At 39.9% G+C, this 16,548-nt stretch overlaps 2 protein-coding genes across 4 annotated transcripts in view; one reads left to right on the top strand and one right to left on the bottom strand.

The window, feature by feature from the left end:
* The window catches only part of LOC148009780 (uncharacterized), a 79,776-nt gene extending 70,545 nt beyond the window's left edge, over nucleotides 1–9,231 (top strand). Inside the window, 2 exon segments of the mRNA XM_087672829.1 lie at nucleotides 8,992–9,097; nucleotides 9,206–9,231. Coding sequence (XP_087528955.1) covers nucleotides 8,992–9,097; nucleotides 9,206–9,231 — 132 coding nt within the window.
* Nucleotides 8,799–16,548, bottom strand: part of EMB3006 (embryo defective 3006) — a 56,388-nt gene continuing 48,638 nt past the window's right edge. For all 3 annotated transcript variants that reach the window (XM_087672672.1, XM_087672674.1, XM_087672673.1), the window contains 3 exons: nucleotides 9,702–9,777; nucleotides 9,458–9,559; nucleotides 8,799–9,367 (listed from right to left, as the gene is read on the bottom strand). In XM_087672672.1, coding sequence (XP_087528798.1) covers nucleotides 9,302–9,367; nucleotides 9,458–9,559; nucleotides 9,702–9,777 — 244 coding nt within the window. In that variant the 3' untranslated portion in view covers nucleotides 8,799–9,301. The remainder of the gene's footprint in view (nucleotides 9,368–9,457; nucleotides 9,560–9,701; nucleotides 9,778–16,548) is intronic.

Below are 16,548 nucleotides of genomic sequence, written 5' to 3'. Positions count from 1 at the left end.
TTTGGCCCAAGAACACAATATTAGTGAGTTTGGGAATCTCCCAATACCCATTTTTTGAATACTAAAAAGGTGGCACTCGAATAACATGCCCATAAGTTTCTCAAAACCATATAATGTGACCTATCATTGGAAAGCGCTTGAAAAATGGAATCTATTGAGCTATAGAGCGCTCGATTTGGAGTTATAGTGTTCAAGTTATGACAAATCCAAAGATTTGACCATGTGTCCCAAACTTATTGGAAATTCCCATATTCCCCAATATGGTGTTCAAGGAGGTTTCCCTCTCAAAGTTACAGAGGACGACAATCTGGCAGTGGCCAAAGATCAGAGGTAAAGTGTTAGAGATGTGGAGAAAATGATCATATCTCACCAAACTATCCAAATCCTAGAAGGTCTATGGACTATAAACCCTTATGCAATTGATGCAAAGTAGAAGGCCACAGTACAAAAGACTGTCCAAGTCTTGCTCCTGTAAAATCTACTCTTGAGACTCAACAGAAGATCCAAGGACCTGCTTCCAATTTGGTGGGATTGGAGGTTGCTGCAATAATGCTTGCAAAGAAAGAAGAACCTGCAGTTCTAAAAGAGAACATTCTCTCTTCTAAATCTGTGAAGTTTAATCTTCCCAAGGAGAAACAAAATAGTACAAAGCAGAACAATGTAGTACAGAGCACTACATAGCCACAAAGAGCTACAAAGACAGTTGCAAAGATAGGACCAGAAGTCTAGGAGATAGAGGATGCCGAAGTACCTCTCCTGAAGGTGAAGAGGTGCAGATGTTGCTACTCTTGGAAGAAAAAGGTAAGATAAATGTGGGTATTGCCCCATTCCCTAGCTGATGCCGAGATCTGGATCGAATCCATGGAGGATTATTTCGAAGTAGCAGGTATTGCACCTGCTATGAAGTCTATAATGTTGGAAGTTTGGTGAAATTTTTGATAATATTTGGAGATCATTTAACATGTTGAAAAAAATAAAAAATTGTTATTTTAAAGTAAAAATTTCAGTTTTCATTTTAAAAAAATTATGTTAAGTATCAACAAAAATTATGATTTTTTCCATGGAAAAGTTGAAAGTCAAATTTTTTATGTTTTAGCAACTTTTCTAGAAATATAAAAAAACAATTTAATTTTCTTCTTGTTAAAGAAAATATCCATATAAACAGGGTGTTTTTGATTTGAAATAATTGAGAGTATACGTGGTGTGTTAATCTGCGACATGAAAGAAATGATTAATAAATAATAAAAATAAATTATTATATAAAGATAGAGAAGAGATAAAAGTCATAACAGACTCTTCCAGCAGTGACATAATAGATGGCACATCAGGGGATGAAGATGACGTCAAACAGATCTTTCCCAAGAAAATAGAGGAACAATCCTAGACAGTGGGCAATGTAAGCCAACTGTCGAAAGAAGCCAAGTCTTTGTCAATGGGTGAATACCTCCTACCTGAACCCGAATTGACTTTTGAAGTCACCTCTGATAGCGAGATAGAAGCGTGGATGTATTGTTCTCCCTATTACATGGCTGTTGCAGAAGTAGAAGCAGAGGCTAACGCATAAGTAAAGGCTGAGACAGAAGATATAACAAAGAGCATGTTTCTATGTTACAAAGCCCCCACAGAGGCAGAAACAAAATTTGAAGAGAACAATGATAACAGTGAAGAAGAAGATTATGAAAGCAAGCTAGAAGAGTTTATCATACTCCGCAAAAGGCACAAAAGAGGAAGAAGTTCCAGAAGCAGAAAATCCCATGATGTTAGACAGAATAACTTTGGTACCTTTTGGACTAACTAATGAGTCACATCATGTGCAACATATCCATATGAAATGGATTAAGAAGAATAAGCCTTCCTTCAGTAGTGGTTCTTGCTACCCTAATGCACCCTTCTCATGAGAAGATAATGATGATGCACCTTGCCAACAACCACCAGCTCGGCAGCTCAAACAAAATGTAGAAGGTTCCTGTTATGTAATGTTCTTGGATGTATCCTCAAAAGACGAGTGCTCGAGCCAAGAACTAACTAATCCCCAAACCAAACCCAAAACAACAATGATACCCTTCCAGTATCCCAAGGAGCAAGAAGAGACCTCATTGAAAGAGGAAGTCAGTTCCAATGAATCATCAGAAGAGGAGACTACTCCCTTGAAGGAGTCGAATCTATACGTAGAAGCCATCCGTGGAACATTCATCCATGAAGTAAAAGGAGAAAAGCAATTAATGTTTGTGGATGCAAATGGTACCAAACGCCACCTGAATGTGGGTATCAATCTTCTAGAAGAAGAAAGGTCTTGCATGACCTGCTGAAGGAGAACTTGGACGTGTTTGTATGGTTGTACAAATATTTGAAGGGAATTGATCCTACAATATGCCAACATCACATCGACCAAGAGCGTGATGCCAAGCCTGTGAGGCAAAGACAGAGGCACATGAATCCAAATTACTTTGCCCTAGTGAAGGCCAAATTACTAAACCTCCTTGAAGCTAAGTTTATCTATCCAATGGCCAATAGTGTAAGGTTTCGCCCATCCTAGTAGTACCCAAGAAGAATGGAAAGCTGCAAATATGTGTGGATTTCTAAAAGCTGAACTCCAAGTCTAAGAAGATCATTTCCATGTCCCTTTCATAGACCAACTATTGGACACAATGGCAGGCCATGAACTCTATTCCTTCTTGGATGGATTCAGTGGATATAACCAATTCCAGATAGCAGAAGAAGATCAATCCAAAACAACCTTCACAATAGAATGGGGAACCTATGCTTACAGAGTGATGTTGTTTAGACTCTGTAACACCCCTACTACCTTGCAACGAGTGATGATGGTTGCATTCCAAAACCATCTGCATGACTTCATTGAGGTGTACCTAGATGACTTCTGTGTCTATAGCCTAATCCATGAGCATTGGGGACACCTAGAGCAATGCTTTCACAAATGTTGAGAGTACCGATCTCAGTCAACCCCAACAAGTGCGTCTTCGGAGTCTCTTCAGAAGTTCTTCTGGGCCACATTGTCTCTGCATAAGGGATACGATGACAAACCTTGCAAAGATTGAGAAGATTGCAGCCTTAACTGTGCCAACCAACCTCAAATAGTTGAGGGGATTCCTTACCGATGTGGGATATTATTGCAACAAAGGCAGTTCCCCCTGCATAAGCTCCTGAGGAAAGATGTCAAGTTTATATGGACTATTGAATGTGACGAGGCATTTAACACCGTGAAGCAGTTCCTGATTGAAGCACCCATCCTACAACCTTCTGATTGGATGAACGAGTTTCATGTGCATACTGATGCATCAGTCGAAGGCCTAGGTGCAGTCTTATGCCAAAAGGGCTCTTCAAAGTTAGATCAACCTATCTACTATGCAAGCCGAAAAGTAACAGATAGAGAATGAAAGTATACCGTGATAGAGCTTGAGTGTTTGGCAATGGTGTTCGCCTTCTTAGAGAAGTTCTGACACTACCTACTATCGATGCACCTCAAATTCTATGTGGATCATGAGGCCCTATCCTTCCTGATGAACAAGGCCGATGTGAAGGAAAGAATGATGAGATGGCTCCTTCTGTTTCAGGAGTTTGACTTTAAAGTGATTACCAAACCTAATTGCTTCCATGTCATATGGCTAATCATCTGTCATGAATCCCTCAAAGTGATGAGAAAGAGCAAGATGATCCAAACCTTTCTAATGCTTCCCTTTTTCTAGTCAAAACTATTACCCCTTGGTACACAGAACATAGCCAACCTCTTGGCAATCCAACAATACCCCCCTGGTATCTTTAGCCCTAAGAAGAAGAAGCTTCTGTTGGAATCAGCCCCCTACATCCTATTAGGTGGTGCTCTTGAACAAGAAAAGACAAGGACGAAGTATTGCATAGATGTGTCATAGGAGAAGAGATTGAAATCGTGTTAAAAGCATGCCACAATGATCCCTATGGTGGACACTTTGCAGGAGAAGCGATAGCCAGAAAGGCCTTGCTTTAGGATATTGGTGGCTGACCCTCCACAAGGATACTTGTCAACGAATGGGAAAGCCTACCAAATCTAGCACTATGCCACTGCAACCCATCATTCCCCTAAAGCCATTCGAGGAATGGGGAACGGACTTCGTTAGTCCCATCGATCCACCAACCAAAAGAAAACAGAATAAATACATCTTGGTATGTACAGACTATGTGACAAAGTGGTGTGAAGCCAAAGCTCTCAAGTGGGATGATAGCAATAGTGTGGCCTTGTTCCTGTACAAGAACATCATCACCCATTTTTCGATAGTCCCCTCAAGCTTGTCAGTGACAAAGATACACACTGGAAGAATTGACAAAGTTGTACAAGATCCGCCATCCAAATCCACACCCTACTACCCCAGAGCCAATGGCCAAGTCGAAGTTACCAATCACATCCTATGCTTGATCTTGACAAGGAAAATGGCCAAGTCGAAGTTAGCAAAGATGTCCAGGATGGTTCTTATGCATGGTGTTCCTGCCATTCTCCTCTTTTTAAAGATGAAAAAGAAGATAAAAATATATATATACATATATCGATCATGGGATAAAAGGACTTCAATCCCTGTTATACCGACCTATTCTTTGAGAAAATCTGAAAACACCCTCGATAATATGAAAAAAATATTAAAATTAAAATTGTTATGGAAGAAAATGAAGAAATTCCCTATCATAACACGCCTCGTTCCAAGAAAATGTGGCACACCCCCTTGAACGGGAAGTTGGCTATGAAAATTGTGGTAACACCCCACAGTCTGAGATAGCTGAATCACTAGTGGAACTCTTCCAGAAAAAGTTTCAAAGCCACCTTCCTTGGTGTGATGAATCCTTCAACCCCATCAGTGTTTCTAACTCCAACAATAGATGTTATTTCCAATGTGTAATCCAAGTACCGGACGTGTTGGCTACCTCCCTGAGTACGCCTCTTCATCAACCAATCCAAGTTGGCATCATTAACCCGACAAAGCCGATCTCCATCGACAAATCTCAAGCAATGTGAGCTTTCATCCTAACTAGAGGGGGATGTGAGTATGGGTTGCCCTCTATATTCATCAACAAAGTGTGAGACAGAGGGTGGAGTGAGTGACCAGTCTTTGCCCTTTATATCCAATAGAGAGGTGAGATGTATGGAGTGTTGCACGCATAGGATGGGTCTCTCAATGCAAAAGCACACTTTTTTTTTGTGCACGACACTATAAGGCTCCTTGGCCTTCCTTCTCGCACCATATGCTGACGCAAGGCAAGATACACTATTGCACCATCAATTACTCAAAAGGCATATATCATTTGCACAAGTAACTGTGAGGATTCAATCGATGGGGGTGTGAGAAACTCGATTGCTCTCCTATAAATATCAATAGAGCATGAGACAGAGGGGGGGAGCTAAGCGTGATTGATTTTCCCTTAATCAATTGAGAGGTATGGATTGAGAGACGTTCCGACACTTGGAGACAAGTATGTTCTTATTTCCCTATGCACACACAAGACTAGGCCTCCTCCGCCATCACGATACACTTTGTTCTATTTGGCGCATTGCACGACAAGGCTCCCTAGCCTTCCTTCTTGCACCTATGCCAAATGGGTTTGAGACACATTGATGCACCATCAATTGTGCACATTAGCATACTCCCTCTAAATCATTCTTTTTTTTTATCTCTCAACCGGATGTAAGTTATGGGTTTCAATCATTATTTTTCGAGTGATCTGAGTCATGGGGCGAGCAACTAAACTATCATTTCAACATGAGTGGCTGTCGAGACCGAGTGATGAATACCTCGCCACCACTGACAACCTAACCAACACTTCATCCACAAAGCTACCTCCCTAGGTGTTGCTATGTGGTCCCTACCATGATGGATGAATATTGTGGTGAGCCGTGGTACCTCCTGCCGACAATTATGATCCTTCATGTGACAGCAATGGTTACCCTTGACTATCTGCAAATCAGGCCAAGTTTATCTAGCCCTATCTCTTTTGATTGTAAGAAGATCATGTTTTAAATGTGGAGATGAACGAGTATGGGTGTTGATCAAGTGTTAGGCCCCTGTCACATAGTCAATCTGATCTATTAAGGTCTTAAGTGTGGGAATGCATCCCTACACGTCCGCTTTACATATCCCTTGGAAATCTCCTTATGAAATGACTTGGAGCATACATGTCCTGGTCACGCCCTGACAGGGTCCCTTCCCCACCCACCCGTCCCATTTTCAACTCATCTTGGAATCATCCCTTGTCCGTGTGGCGTTATCCTTTGTTTTGTCGTGTTTCCATGGGCCCACACCCTCTGTTCAACAAACTTACAATCTAACCTTACAATCATGTTCATCCCTTTCAAATAGCATGTTTTATTTTTTACAGCCATTAGTTTTAAGCCACTTATCATGAGTTATTCATATTTTAAAAAATTTCTACTAATTTCATATGTTTCCATGCGAACATATTTTCTTCACTTCAGAACAACGATTTGCTGATACACGCTTGACATATACCTTCCCTTTGACATTTTTTCATTTTACTACCCATCATTCCGATGTATGATTTGTCCGTTCTTAAATTTTTCGTATTTTGGATATTATTGCATATACTTTTGGCTATTTTTCCATGTGAACCTACCTTAACCACCTCAAAATTCAATTCCAATTCCATAGCTCTATCTGGCTTGCTCTCTTGCACAATTTTTCTTTTTCCTTCCTCCTATTCCGGTCCACCGATTTTCTTTTATTGACTTTTTCGTGCATTTTTATGCTCGTTTTTCCTATTTTTTCCATGTGAATGCCTCCTAATCCTGCCGAAAATGTGTTTTGATATAACAACCCTATCCCACAAGTTTTTCCTGAAATTTTCTTTCTGTTGGATTTCGTTCCGATGCACGAATTTTGTCATATTAATTTTTGGCTCCATTTTATGTGTTTTTATTGTTTTTTCCATGTAAACGCACCCTATCGCCCCCAAAACCGCGTTCTACCTTACCTTTCTTGCAAACATTTTTTGTTTTCATTCTTCTTGCTTTCAACTGTCAGTTTCTTCTGTCCTATTGTGTAAGATCACAACTTGCTTGTGCCTTTTTGTTATCTACTTTTGCTACTACAATCTTGATGAGCTTAGAAAACTCATTTACAACCCCCTCTTAGAGCAACTACTTTTTTGCTTTTAATACAAATTATATCACTAAAAACTTTAAAGACTTTAATTGAAACAAGTGAAAATTATGAAACTAAAGAACTCCACATATAAGAGCATCAAATGAAAAAAAAGTGTTCATGTGAGCAACATGGCTAAAGAAAAATGCTCAACCACTTATTAAATGGTGTATCAACCAACAAATCAAGTAAAAAAACCTACTAAAGAAAGACCCAAAGACAATATAAAATTGTATATTGACTCAAAACCAAGACTCTTCGATAACAAATGTAAAGCAAGTCTTACCATCATATTATTAAACAATTTACATAGAAAAAAATCATGCAAAAAAACTCATAAAAGATGTACAAGCATATGGAAAATGAGAATATGAGGAATCTCCACAAAACAAGTGAGTGTATCGGTTGTTTCCCTTCAAAATTACCAATATAGAGGTAGATAGTGCCTAAATCCTACCCTTTTCCACTCTTACAACACACTATTAAAGCTCCATGAATTAATGTGTACTTGCTTTTAATGAGAATGCCAAGGAAAATGGCAAGGATTTCATTTGTAGGCATTTAAAGAGTTGTTACTATATACAAGCTACCCTATCCCAATAACATGCATAAGAAGCTACAAGCATACACCAAAACTAGATCTCTTTCTAATACTATTGACCAATGCTACATGTATTTGTATAGGAAAAGAATATGCCATGCTTACCCTACTAAATAAACAAAATCACATCTCAAATAGAACCCCTGACTATAACTAAGCCATGCATCTCCCCAAGACACCATGTAAGTGAAACTTTACTTGAAGATCCACTTTCCCCTAATAACATATGCATGGGAGGATCCCCAATGTGTAAGTGTTTGTAGGATTACCTCTTTGGTGAGATTCTTTGAGCAAACTTTTACAAAGATCAAATACCAATGACAATAACATTATTGGACATTTTATATTTTGGTTGCATTGACATGGCAAAAGTCAAACAAGTGTTAACAAATCTTGGCACTTCAAATCCCATGTATGATTTATTCCTTCCACAAGCTTCCCCAACCTTGACAACTATGATGAGCAATACAAGAATGAGGCCATCACTACTTGAGTATAGAAAGCGGCAACCACATAATTTTTAATGCATTGCATGACTTCTAGAGTCTTTAGATATGACATGTAATGGCTTGTGCTCCATGATGCTAGACTCTTGTGTAAGCCTTGTTTAGTTTACATTTGTGCATCCAACTTTCACAAATAACGACAATCGCATGAGTTTTTCCCTCAATGGAAGCATACTACACGCAATCAACTAAAGGGTTAGTAGTCATTATTTTTAATAAAATTTACACAAATACCTTTTTAAGAGAAGCTTATTCATTATTTTGAACAAAAACCAATTTTTATCATTAAAAGTAAACATTTTATTACCTTATAACATATAAGTGAACGGTTCAAGGAGCATGCTTCAAGATTGCTTTATGAAATGCAAGTATCATTTTTGGTCTCTATATATGCATGTCCTTTTTATATTGCACAACAATTAAATAGCTTTTGTTACTTGCATACCATAGCATGCTTTGAATTTCTCTCCTTAGCTTCTTAATCACCAAACATAAACAATGCATGATAGGTGATAATTTCAAAGGAAAAGGTTTAAAAAAGGAGAATAAAGATAAATCAAAACTGGTCGTGTACAAATTAAGCACAGAAGCTCACAAAAGATGTACAAGTAATGGAAAAGTAGGTGAACATGCCCAATATACATGTAGATGGTGCCTAAATCCTATCTTTTTGCACCCTTACAGCACACTGCATGATTGATGTGTACAAGCTCTGTATGTAAATGGCTAGGGATTCATTTGGTAGGCATTTGAAGAGCTGTTACTATATATAAGCTACCCTGTCCCAGTAACATGCACAGGAAGCTACAGGTATATCAGAAATGGATCTGATTCTGATTCTGTTGGACCTGGTGAGTCCTATGCAAAAGTTCCTTAGCACCATTAAATTTTTTGTAAACATTACTGCCAGCGTAGGAAATTTCAAAAACTCACTAATGATGACTGCATACACCTTCCAGGAACACTATCTGATCTGAACTATTAGACCATCGCTAGGCCCCGCCCCTACATACATACATGAAGCAGCCCAGGATCTATTTCCTAAGCGAGTGATATCAGCCATCTGACCCTCGGCCCTCTTTGGTAACAGCAGTTCCCAATCTGGCATTCAACTCTCTTAGCTGCGGTTTTCAGACACATTTTATCCTTGTCAAATCAGAGATGAAATCTGTAAATGCTTGCATAAGCTGAAAGCACAGGCAACTACTGACCTTCATCAAGATAGCATCCGTAGAAACAGCTCCATCAGAAGTTTCCAGACTCTGCTTAAGAGCTCTTAATTTCATTGCAGAGGTATTGTTTTGCTCCTTCACCTTCCAAAACCATTGGTTGATTAATAAACCTTTGTAGCTTCATTATGATATAAGGATCCAGACTTGGCTTTGTTTTGTCTTTTTTCTGTCGGGTGGGGAGAGAGAGAGAGTAACGAGCAAAACCATATACATTACCACCTACCTTTTGAAGAGTATGTTTCAAGTACTTCAACTCGTTTAGTTTCCCATCCATGACCATCTCCTTGCCTGCACAGGACCTGCAGGTGTCAAGTATATAAGGTTAAATGAAGCGGGCACACGATCAATGTAACATCCAATTGAGGAAACTGAAGTGTTGTCCAAAAAATGAAATCTAGGTCTTGACACTTCACTTCAGGGCGTAAGACGCACAACCCACTAGAGAATGCAAATTCCCAAAGCAGCTTTAGCCCGTGTCTAATTGGCCATCTGGATTTGACTGCAAGTTTTATCAATCTTCTCGATTGTCAAACGATTGTTTATCGAAACATCACCAAAGAAGTGATGAACAGCACCTCGTTTTACTCAACGCTTGTTGCAACTCCAATAGGGGGGTTTCTTCAGAAGATAAGAGAGAACTACTGATTCAAGAAACATCATTGCCATCCTAGCAGCAAAGCAAATGTCATGGCTCAAGTTGATGAAACCAAAGGGTCCATACTATCAACCAGAAAAAATGATGAAGGTATCAGTATTTGTCAATGCACTCGCAGTGGTATAAAAGCTGAATCTCTTTCTGCCAGCCTCCAGGTGATCCAAAGAGCCCAAAAGCATGTTGAGCAAAGAAAGATGCATATGGTAGGAGCTCCAGAAAAAACTTCAGCAGATCGTAGATGTAAAGGTTGGGACCAACAGTTCGTACTATCTATCTTCGTGCAAGTTGAAACCCCACTATAAGAATGCAAAGCATGCATCTCAGTTGACATTTTCAGATGTCTTCCACTGCCAACCGACTTTTGCAAATGCCACTTGCTTTAGCATATTCTGCTATCCAACATGTTGAGTGTACTGGAAATGTAGAACCCTGCAGATCACCCCTTCTGAGAAGCCAATCCAGGCATATGTCATTCTGGGGCCACACAGAATCACCACAAATGCTGAATATTTGAATCTCTTGCCATAACTGCCTGAAAGGTGCACTCAAATTCCAATGTCACAATAGCTGAGGAAAAGACCACGCCTAATGTTCAATTTTGGGGAGTTTCCAGTAACCATAGGGATGAGAAAGGCAGAAACAGAAATGGGAACAGAAACAAGAATGGAAACATTAGAATGGCAAAAGTGTGGAGTCTCAGGGTGTTTCCAGTAACTAGTTTCTATGGTCTACATGCTCAACTGCAAAGGACCACCCTCCACTCTGCAATCAGGCAAGTGGAGTAAGGACAATGTGGAGATTTGCTTGCAAATGCAAAACAAATCATATAGAATGCCAATCTAATCCAGTGGCTTTGCATGTAGAAGACATCAGCTATCATCTCTGCCCAAGGTCATTGCTAAGCAAAGGAATCAGTAAGTATAAAATGAGATTTGCACATTAATCCACACCTGTAAAGGCAAGTAAATCTGCACATCTTCCATGAGAATGGACAGAAAATGCATGAACACACATGGGTTAGACAAATGGGCAGCTGCCAATCCTCCACTTCAATTATTGTTCTGTCCTTGACTCAGTCTGCAGCTCTCTAGCACTAACACATTCCAACCAAAAGGGTAATCCAAGTTTGAAGTAACAAATGCTTGTGGTGGTGCTACTCTGCCTCTCACAATGGCAAAGCCTTAGGTCTTCACAAGTTAATACCAGCTGCTTTACTGAACCAATCCATTGTCTTCAAGAGTATATTCAAGTCTTTTGGATAGGGGAAAGTGGACAGACATTGCCAGCACCTTTGAGCCAGTAGAGGGTCTGCAAGCAGTTTCACCATGGATGTTCAGAAGCAATCTGTGACGATGCAAGCAACTGCCTGCAAAATTGCCTGTTTCAATTCAATATATTTCATCAATATATAAATCTTCCATGAATTATGTCAAGACATCAATTTTGGAAGTGGGCTTCCTTATATCCCTATATCCCACAGAATGCAAGATTTATGCCATGTACATAAACCTTCCGTCTATGATTGCACCACTAGCCACAATCATTTGCCGATAGCACCTTTCTAGGCAAGAAGATGATGAGACCACACTCATAGTAGCTGCATGTCAGGCTTGCACTAAGGAAACAAAAAGTATAGGCACGACTAAAACACAAAGACTCAGACAATGTCATGCAAAACTCAAACCCTAAACGCAAAATACTAAACTCAAAACGCAAAAACACTAACACAGACAAAGAAGAGACTTTGAAGTGAATGAACCAATGCAAGAAATGAGTGTAAGAGTGTATAGAATGCTCAAGGGCAGAGCAATGAGTGTCCAAGTATAACATCCACTGGAGACGAATCTCGAATGTTGTAACCACCAATCAAAGATGTAGCAGAGGAGCAGGCAATAAAACAAACCTGTACAAGAGTATCAAAGTTAATGGAGACCTCCAGGGACAGGGCAGCGGCTGTACGACCAAGCTATGGCAAAAACACAGCAATTCCGACACATGGCTGATCAAGGCGGCAATTGGAATGGGCAAATCTGGGGCAGCAAACTATCGTGAAGTCTGTTGGCGAGGCTAGAGAGGTGGAACAGCCTATCTCGAAGGTGAAGAGCTCCAATCAATCATGGCTAGACAGCAAATGGTCGGCGACTAATGGCACCTAAATACGAGAAACCTACACAAAAGGATAGGGCCGAATGGTGGGTAGCCTGTCTATTTATAGATGTTGGAAGATCCTTCCAAATTAGGGTTTTGTATATGGAAGACAAAAACTCTCTAGAACCGCTCCCTATTTAATGATACTTTTGGTAATTTGCATGTTTTGGGGCTGTTTTAAGGAGGTAATCAATACATAAGGAATTTTTGGCTGAATACCCCCTCTTAGGCCCAAAATTGGAACCAAGAAGGGACTAGAAAAAAGGATCAAGCCCATTTTTACTTGAAGGCATCCCACCCCAAGAAAACTAGGGCATCAAACAAAGGGTGCACATTGACTGCTTAGTCGGAGAAACAAGAGAGGGTTTTGATTCATACGACTCAAAGGGGTTGTATGAAATTGACACCGAGCCTGGCAAAGATGAAGAAGATGGGTCACCAATCATCCCAAATGATGTATGTCCTACATGATCCGAGAGGTGATCAATCTCACCAACCACTCCGGAAGTAGTAGCAATATTGGAAGGGCTGTAAGCTCAACTATACGTGGAGCACGAGTACTCCTCAATCTCCTTTGTCATGAGGCTAAAACATAGAATAGGAGAAGAAAAAGAAGGTGAAGGTGAAGGTGAAGGTGAATGTGAAGGTGGGGTGTTGTCTTCCTTGCCAAGTCCATAATGCCTCCTCAAGCCCTCCAATGATCAAGAAGCCTAATAAGACATCATGGGATCCCGAGAAGATGTCTAAGACATTATGAATCACTTACGTATTGTTCATGAACCTCACACAAAACCAAGCTTCCACAATATCTACAAGATACTCTTTACAAGAGCACCGGCTCTAATACCATGTGAAGATATACTAGGGTTTGCACTGAGGAAACACAAAAAGTATGACCACGACTGCTACACAAAGACTCAGACAATGACATGCAAAACTCAAACCCTAAATGCAAAACGCAAAACTCAAAACTCAAGATGCAAAAACACAAACACAAACAGCGAAAGAAGAGAACTCTGAAGTAAATGAATCAATGCAAGAATGAATGTAAGAGTATACAAAATGCTCAAGGGCAGATCAATGAGTGTAGGAGTGTGTTAGTGATGACGGAGACATCCACGAAGAGGAAAGCAACTGTATGACCAGGCTGCAGCAAAAACATAGCAGTTCCAACACCTGGCTGATCAGGATGACAGCTGGAATGGATAGATATGGGGCTGCAAACAATTGTGAAGTCTTGCTAGGAGGCTAGAGAGGTGCAACAACCTGTCATCTAGCTGCAGAGGCTGCAAACACAAGCAAATCAATTCCCGTGATCATGTGGACAATGGTGCCTGCAACGGAGCAACAAACACAGCAATGGGAACCTGCAAAACAACAGGGTGATGGCTGAAAACACAGGGCTAAGAGAAAGCATGGTACCCTACGATTTAACACAAAGTTACATGATCAAATTCATGTACAACATGCTTGAAATTTAATCTCTCATTTAATGTTCACAATATAAAATTCCCACAAATTTGTGCTTAAGAACATGAACGCAGTATAAGGAGTATACAATTTTGAAAAAGTAATAGAGACTCTATTTTCATTATTGGTAGCCATGATAATGCTCACTAAGTCCATATCATCAAGTAGGGGAAATATTTCTTGTATGATTTGTAGGGAAGTATATTTTCTAAGTTTAGGTTTCCATAGCCTAAGGTATTACATTGCTCTTACACCAATCCTTAAGCAGAAGCTCATACACAACTGATCTTTAAGATTATCGAAGTTCTGAACAGATGCTTTGCACTTGAGGCATTAACATATCTAGAAATGGGGTGTTGATATGTGATGCAGCATCAGCAATGATTATGCAGTACCATAGCTTCTTTCTACAATGTGCACAGATCAATAAATTTGAAGGGATAAGGACTGAAAAGTAGACCAGAATTGCAGCAGTCAACAATGAATAATGTCACTCATGGACAGCAGCTCGCAATGAGGGCAAGGAAAATTTAAACTTAAAGTAAGACTCAATAAGACAAGGGTGGGTGTTGGTAGCTCAAAGCAAAGGGGCAATCCCACAGGATGAAACAAGCTGATCAAGGGCTGCATGATAAAGCGAGGAATTGGTAAGTTAGTTAAAAGAAAGCACAAGCCAACTAGTTATGAAAAAGCAATTCCCACAGAATTCAAAGCTTATTTCCTATGAACAATGTTGTGCAGTTTCAAGCATCTTCAAATATCACCAAGCAGTCCAGAAGATTACAATGCCCAGAACGCTTTTCAAGAGGCTGGAATTTTTCTCCATGGCATCTTGGCTTGTCACTGTGCCCTTCAACCACCCCACAATCCTCTTTCTGGTTAACCTACTACAACTAAGCAATAAGAAAGTTCAAAACAGATGGTAAAGTAAAGTTAATCATACAAGTAATTGAAGGGATGAGTGCGTAATGAGAGTGCGAGTCAGGAGTGGAGCAACAATGTTGAGTGTGAGAGAGAAAGAATCTTAAGATGAGTGTACTAGATTGTTACAGTACACACAAAATGAAATGTATTTATATATTAGGGTACAAATAAGGGTGTGTTCACACCCGTATAACTTTACACGGAGACAAAGAAACTTTACACCCAACAACCTCCCACTAAAAGGCCCGAAGTGGTACCTTTAAGCTAACCAACTCCCACTAATCAGATGCAATGCTCATGTTGAGTCTTTGCAAGACTCTTAGTGAGAACATCTGCAAGGTTATCTTGGGTTTTGATCTTAGTCAATGTGACAAGACCATCTTCTAAGACCTGTCGTATAAAGTGGTACCAAACATCTATATGTTTGGTACGTGCATGGGACATAGCATTCTTAGCTAGACATACAACACTCTCGCTATCACAACCAAGCACTAGAGTACGTGAAGAAAGACCAAAGTCCTTGACCAAATAGCCAAGCCAAACAGCTTCCTTAGAAGCTTTTGTGGCTGAAATATATTAAGCCGTTGTAGTACTCAGTGCCGCAATTTTCTGCAACCTTGAACACCAAGAGATAGCCCCACCAACCAAAGTAAAGACATACCCACTAGTAGATTTCCTAGTGTCAAGATCTCCTGCCATGTCCAAATCATATAATCCTTGCAACTCTAGGGTACACTTTCCATAGCATATACACTTCTCTTGTGTACCTTTTAAGCATTTGAAAATACATTTCATTGCTTTCCAATGTGGCTTGCCAGGGTTACACATGAATTTACTAACAACTCCCATTGCATGAGCAATGTCAGGGCAAGTTGCAACCATAGCATACATCAAAGATCCACAAGCTGATGAACAAGATATGCCCTTCATAGCACTAGCAACAACATCATCCTTTGGGAAATCAGCTTTGCTAAGCTTTATATGTGGCGGTAAAGGCACACTAAGGAGCTTAGCATCAACCATATTAAACATATCAAGTACTTTACTAATGTACTTGTCTTGTGAGAGAAACAAGAAGCAATGCCCTCTATCTCTTTTAATGCACATGCCCAAAATGTGTTCAGCTGCCCCCAAATCTTTCATAGAGAAAGCTAAACTTAGCTGCCTTTTAAGAGCATTCAAAGTACTCTTATGCTTTCCTGCAATCAACATGTCATCCACTATAAAGCCGACACAATAGGACTTCCATCATCAGCCCTTTTAGTGTATAAATAGTGATCTGCATGACTGTGTTTAAATTCATGGTTGAACATGAAGGTATCAATTTTTTTGTACCATTGTCTGGGGGCTTGTTTCAGCCCATATAAGCTGCAATTCAGCTTACAAACTAAATGCTCTTTCCTTGGGATGGCAAAGCCTTCTGGTTGTTTCATGTACAGCTCTTCGTCTAGATCACCATGAAGAAAAGTAATCTTCATATCCATCTAATCCAACTCTAAATCCAAGGATGCAATGAGAGCAAACAAAACATGGAGTGTAGTCATCTTCACCACTGGTGAAAAACCTCAAGGAAGTCTATACCTTCCTTTTGTGTATAGCCCTTAGCAACCAACCGTGCCTTGTACTTGGGCTTCCCATCAATATATTTCACTTTGTAAACCGATTTATTAGGAATAGCTTTCCTATCCTTGGGCAAAGGTACAAGCTCCCAAGTGTTATTTGCATACAGAGACTTCATCTCTTCCTACATAGCAAGCTCCCACTTTCTCTTGTTTTCACATGACTGTGCCTCTCTAAATGTCAAAGGCTCACCCTTATCAATCAACAAAATGCAATCCAAAGATGGCTGAAACCTCTATGGCTGCCCTCTAAC

The sequence above is a fragment of the Lygodium microphyllum genome, chromosome 30 (genome assembly GCF_053477565.2).
Source record: "Lygodium microphyllum isolate KBCC chromosome 30, Lygodium_microphyllum_v1.1.10, whole genome shotgun sequence".
Taxonomy (NCBI): domain Eukaryota; kingdom Viridiplantae; phylum Streptophyta; class Polypodiopsida; order Schizaeales; family Lygodiaceae; genus Lygodium; species Lygodium microphyllum.
The sequence above is the reverse complement of the archived record's forward strand: the minus strand, read 5'-3'. Positions and strand labels throughout refer to the sequence as shown.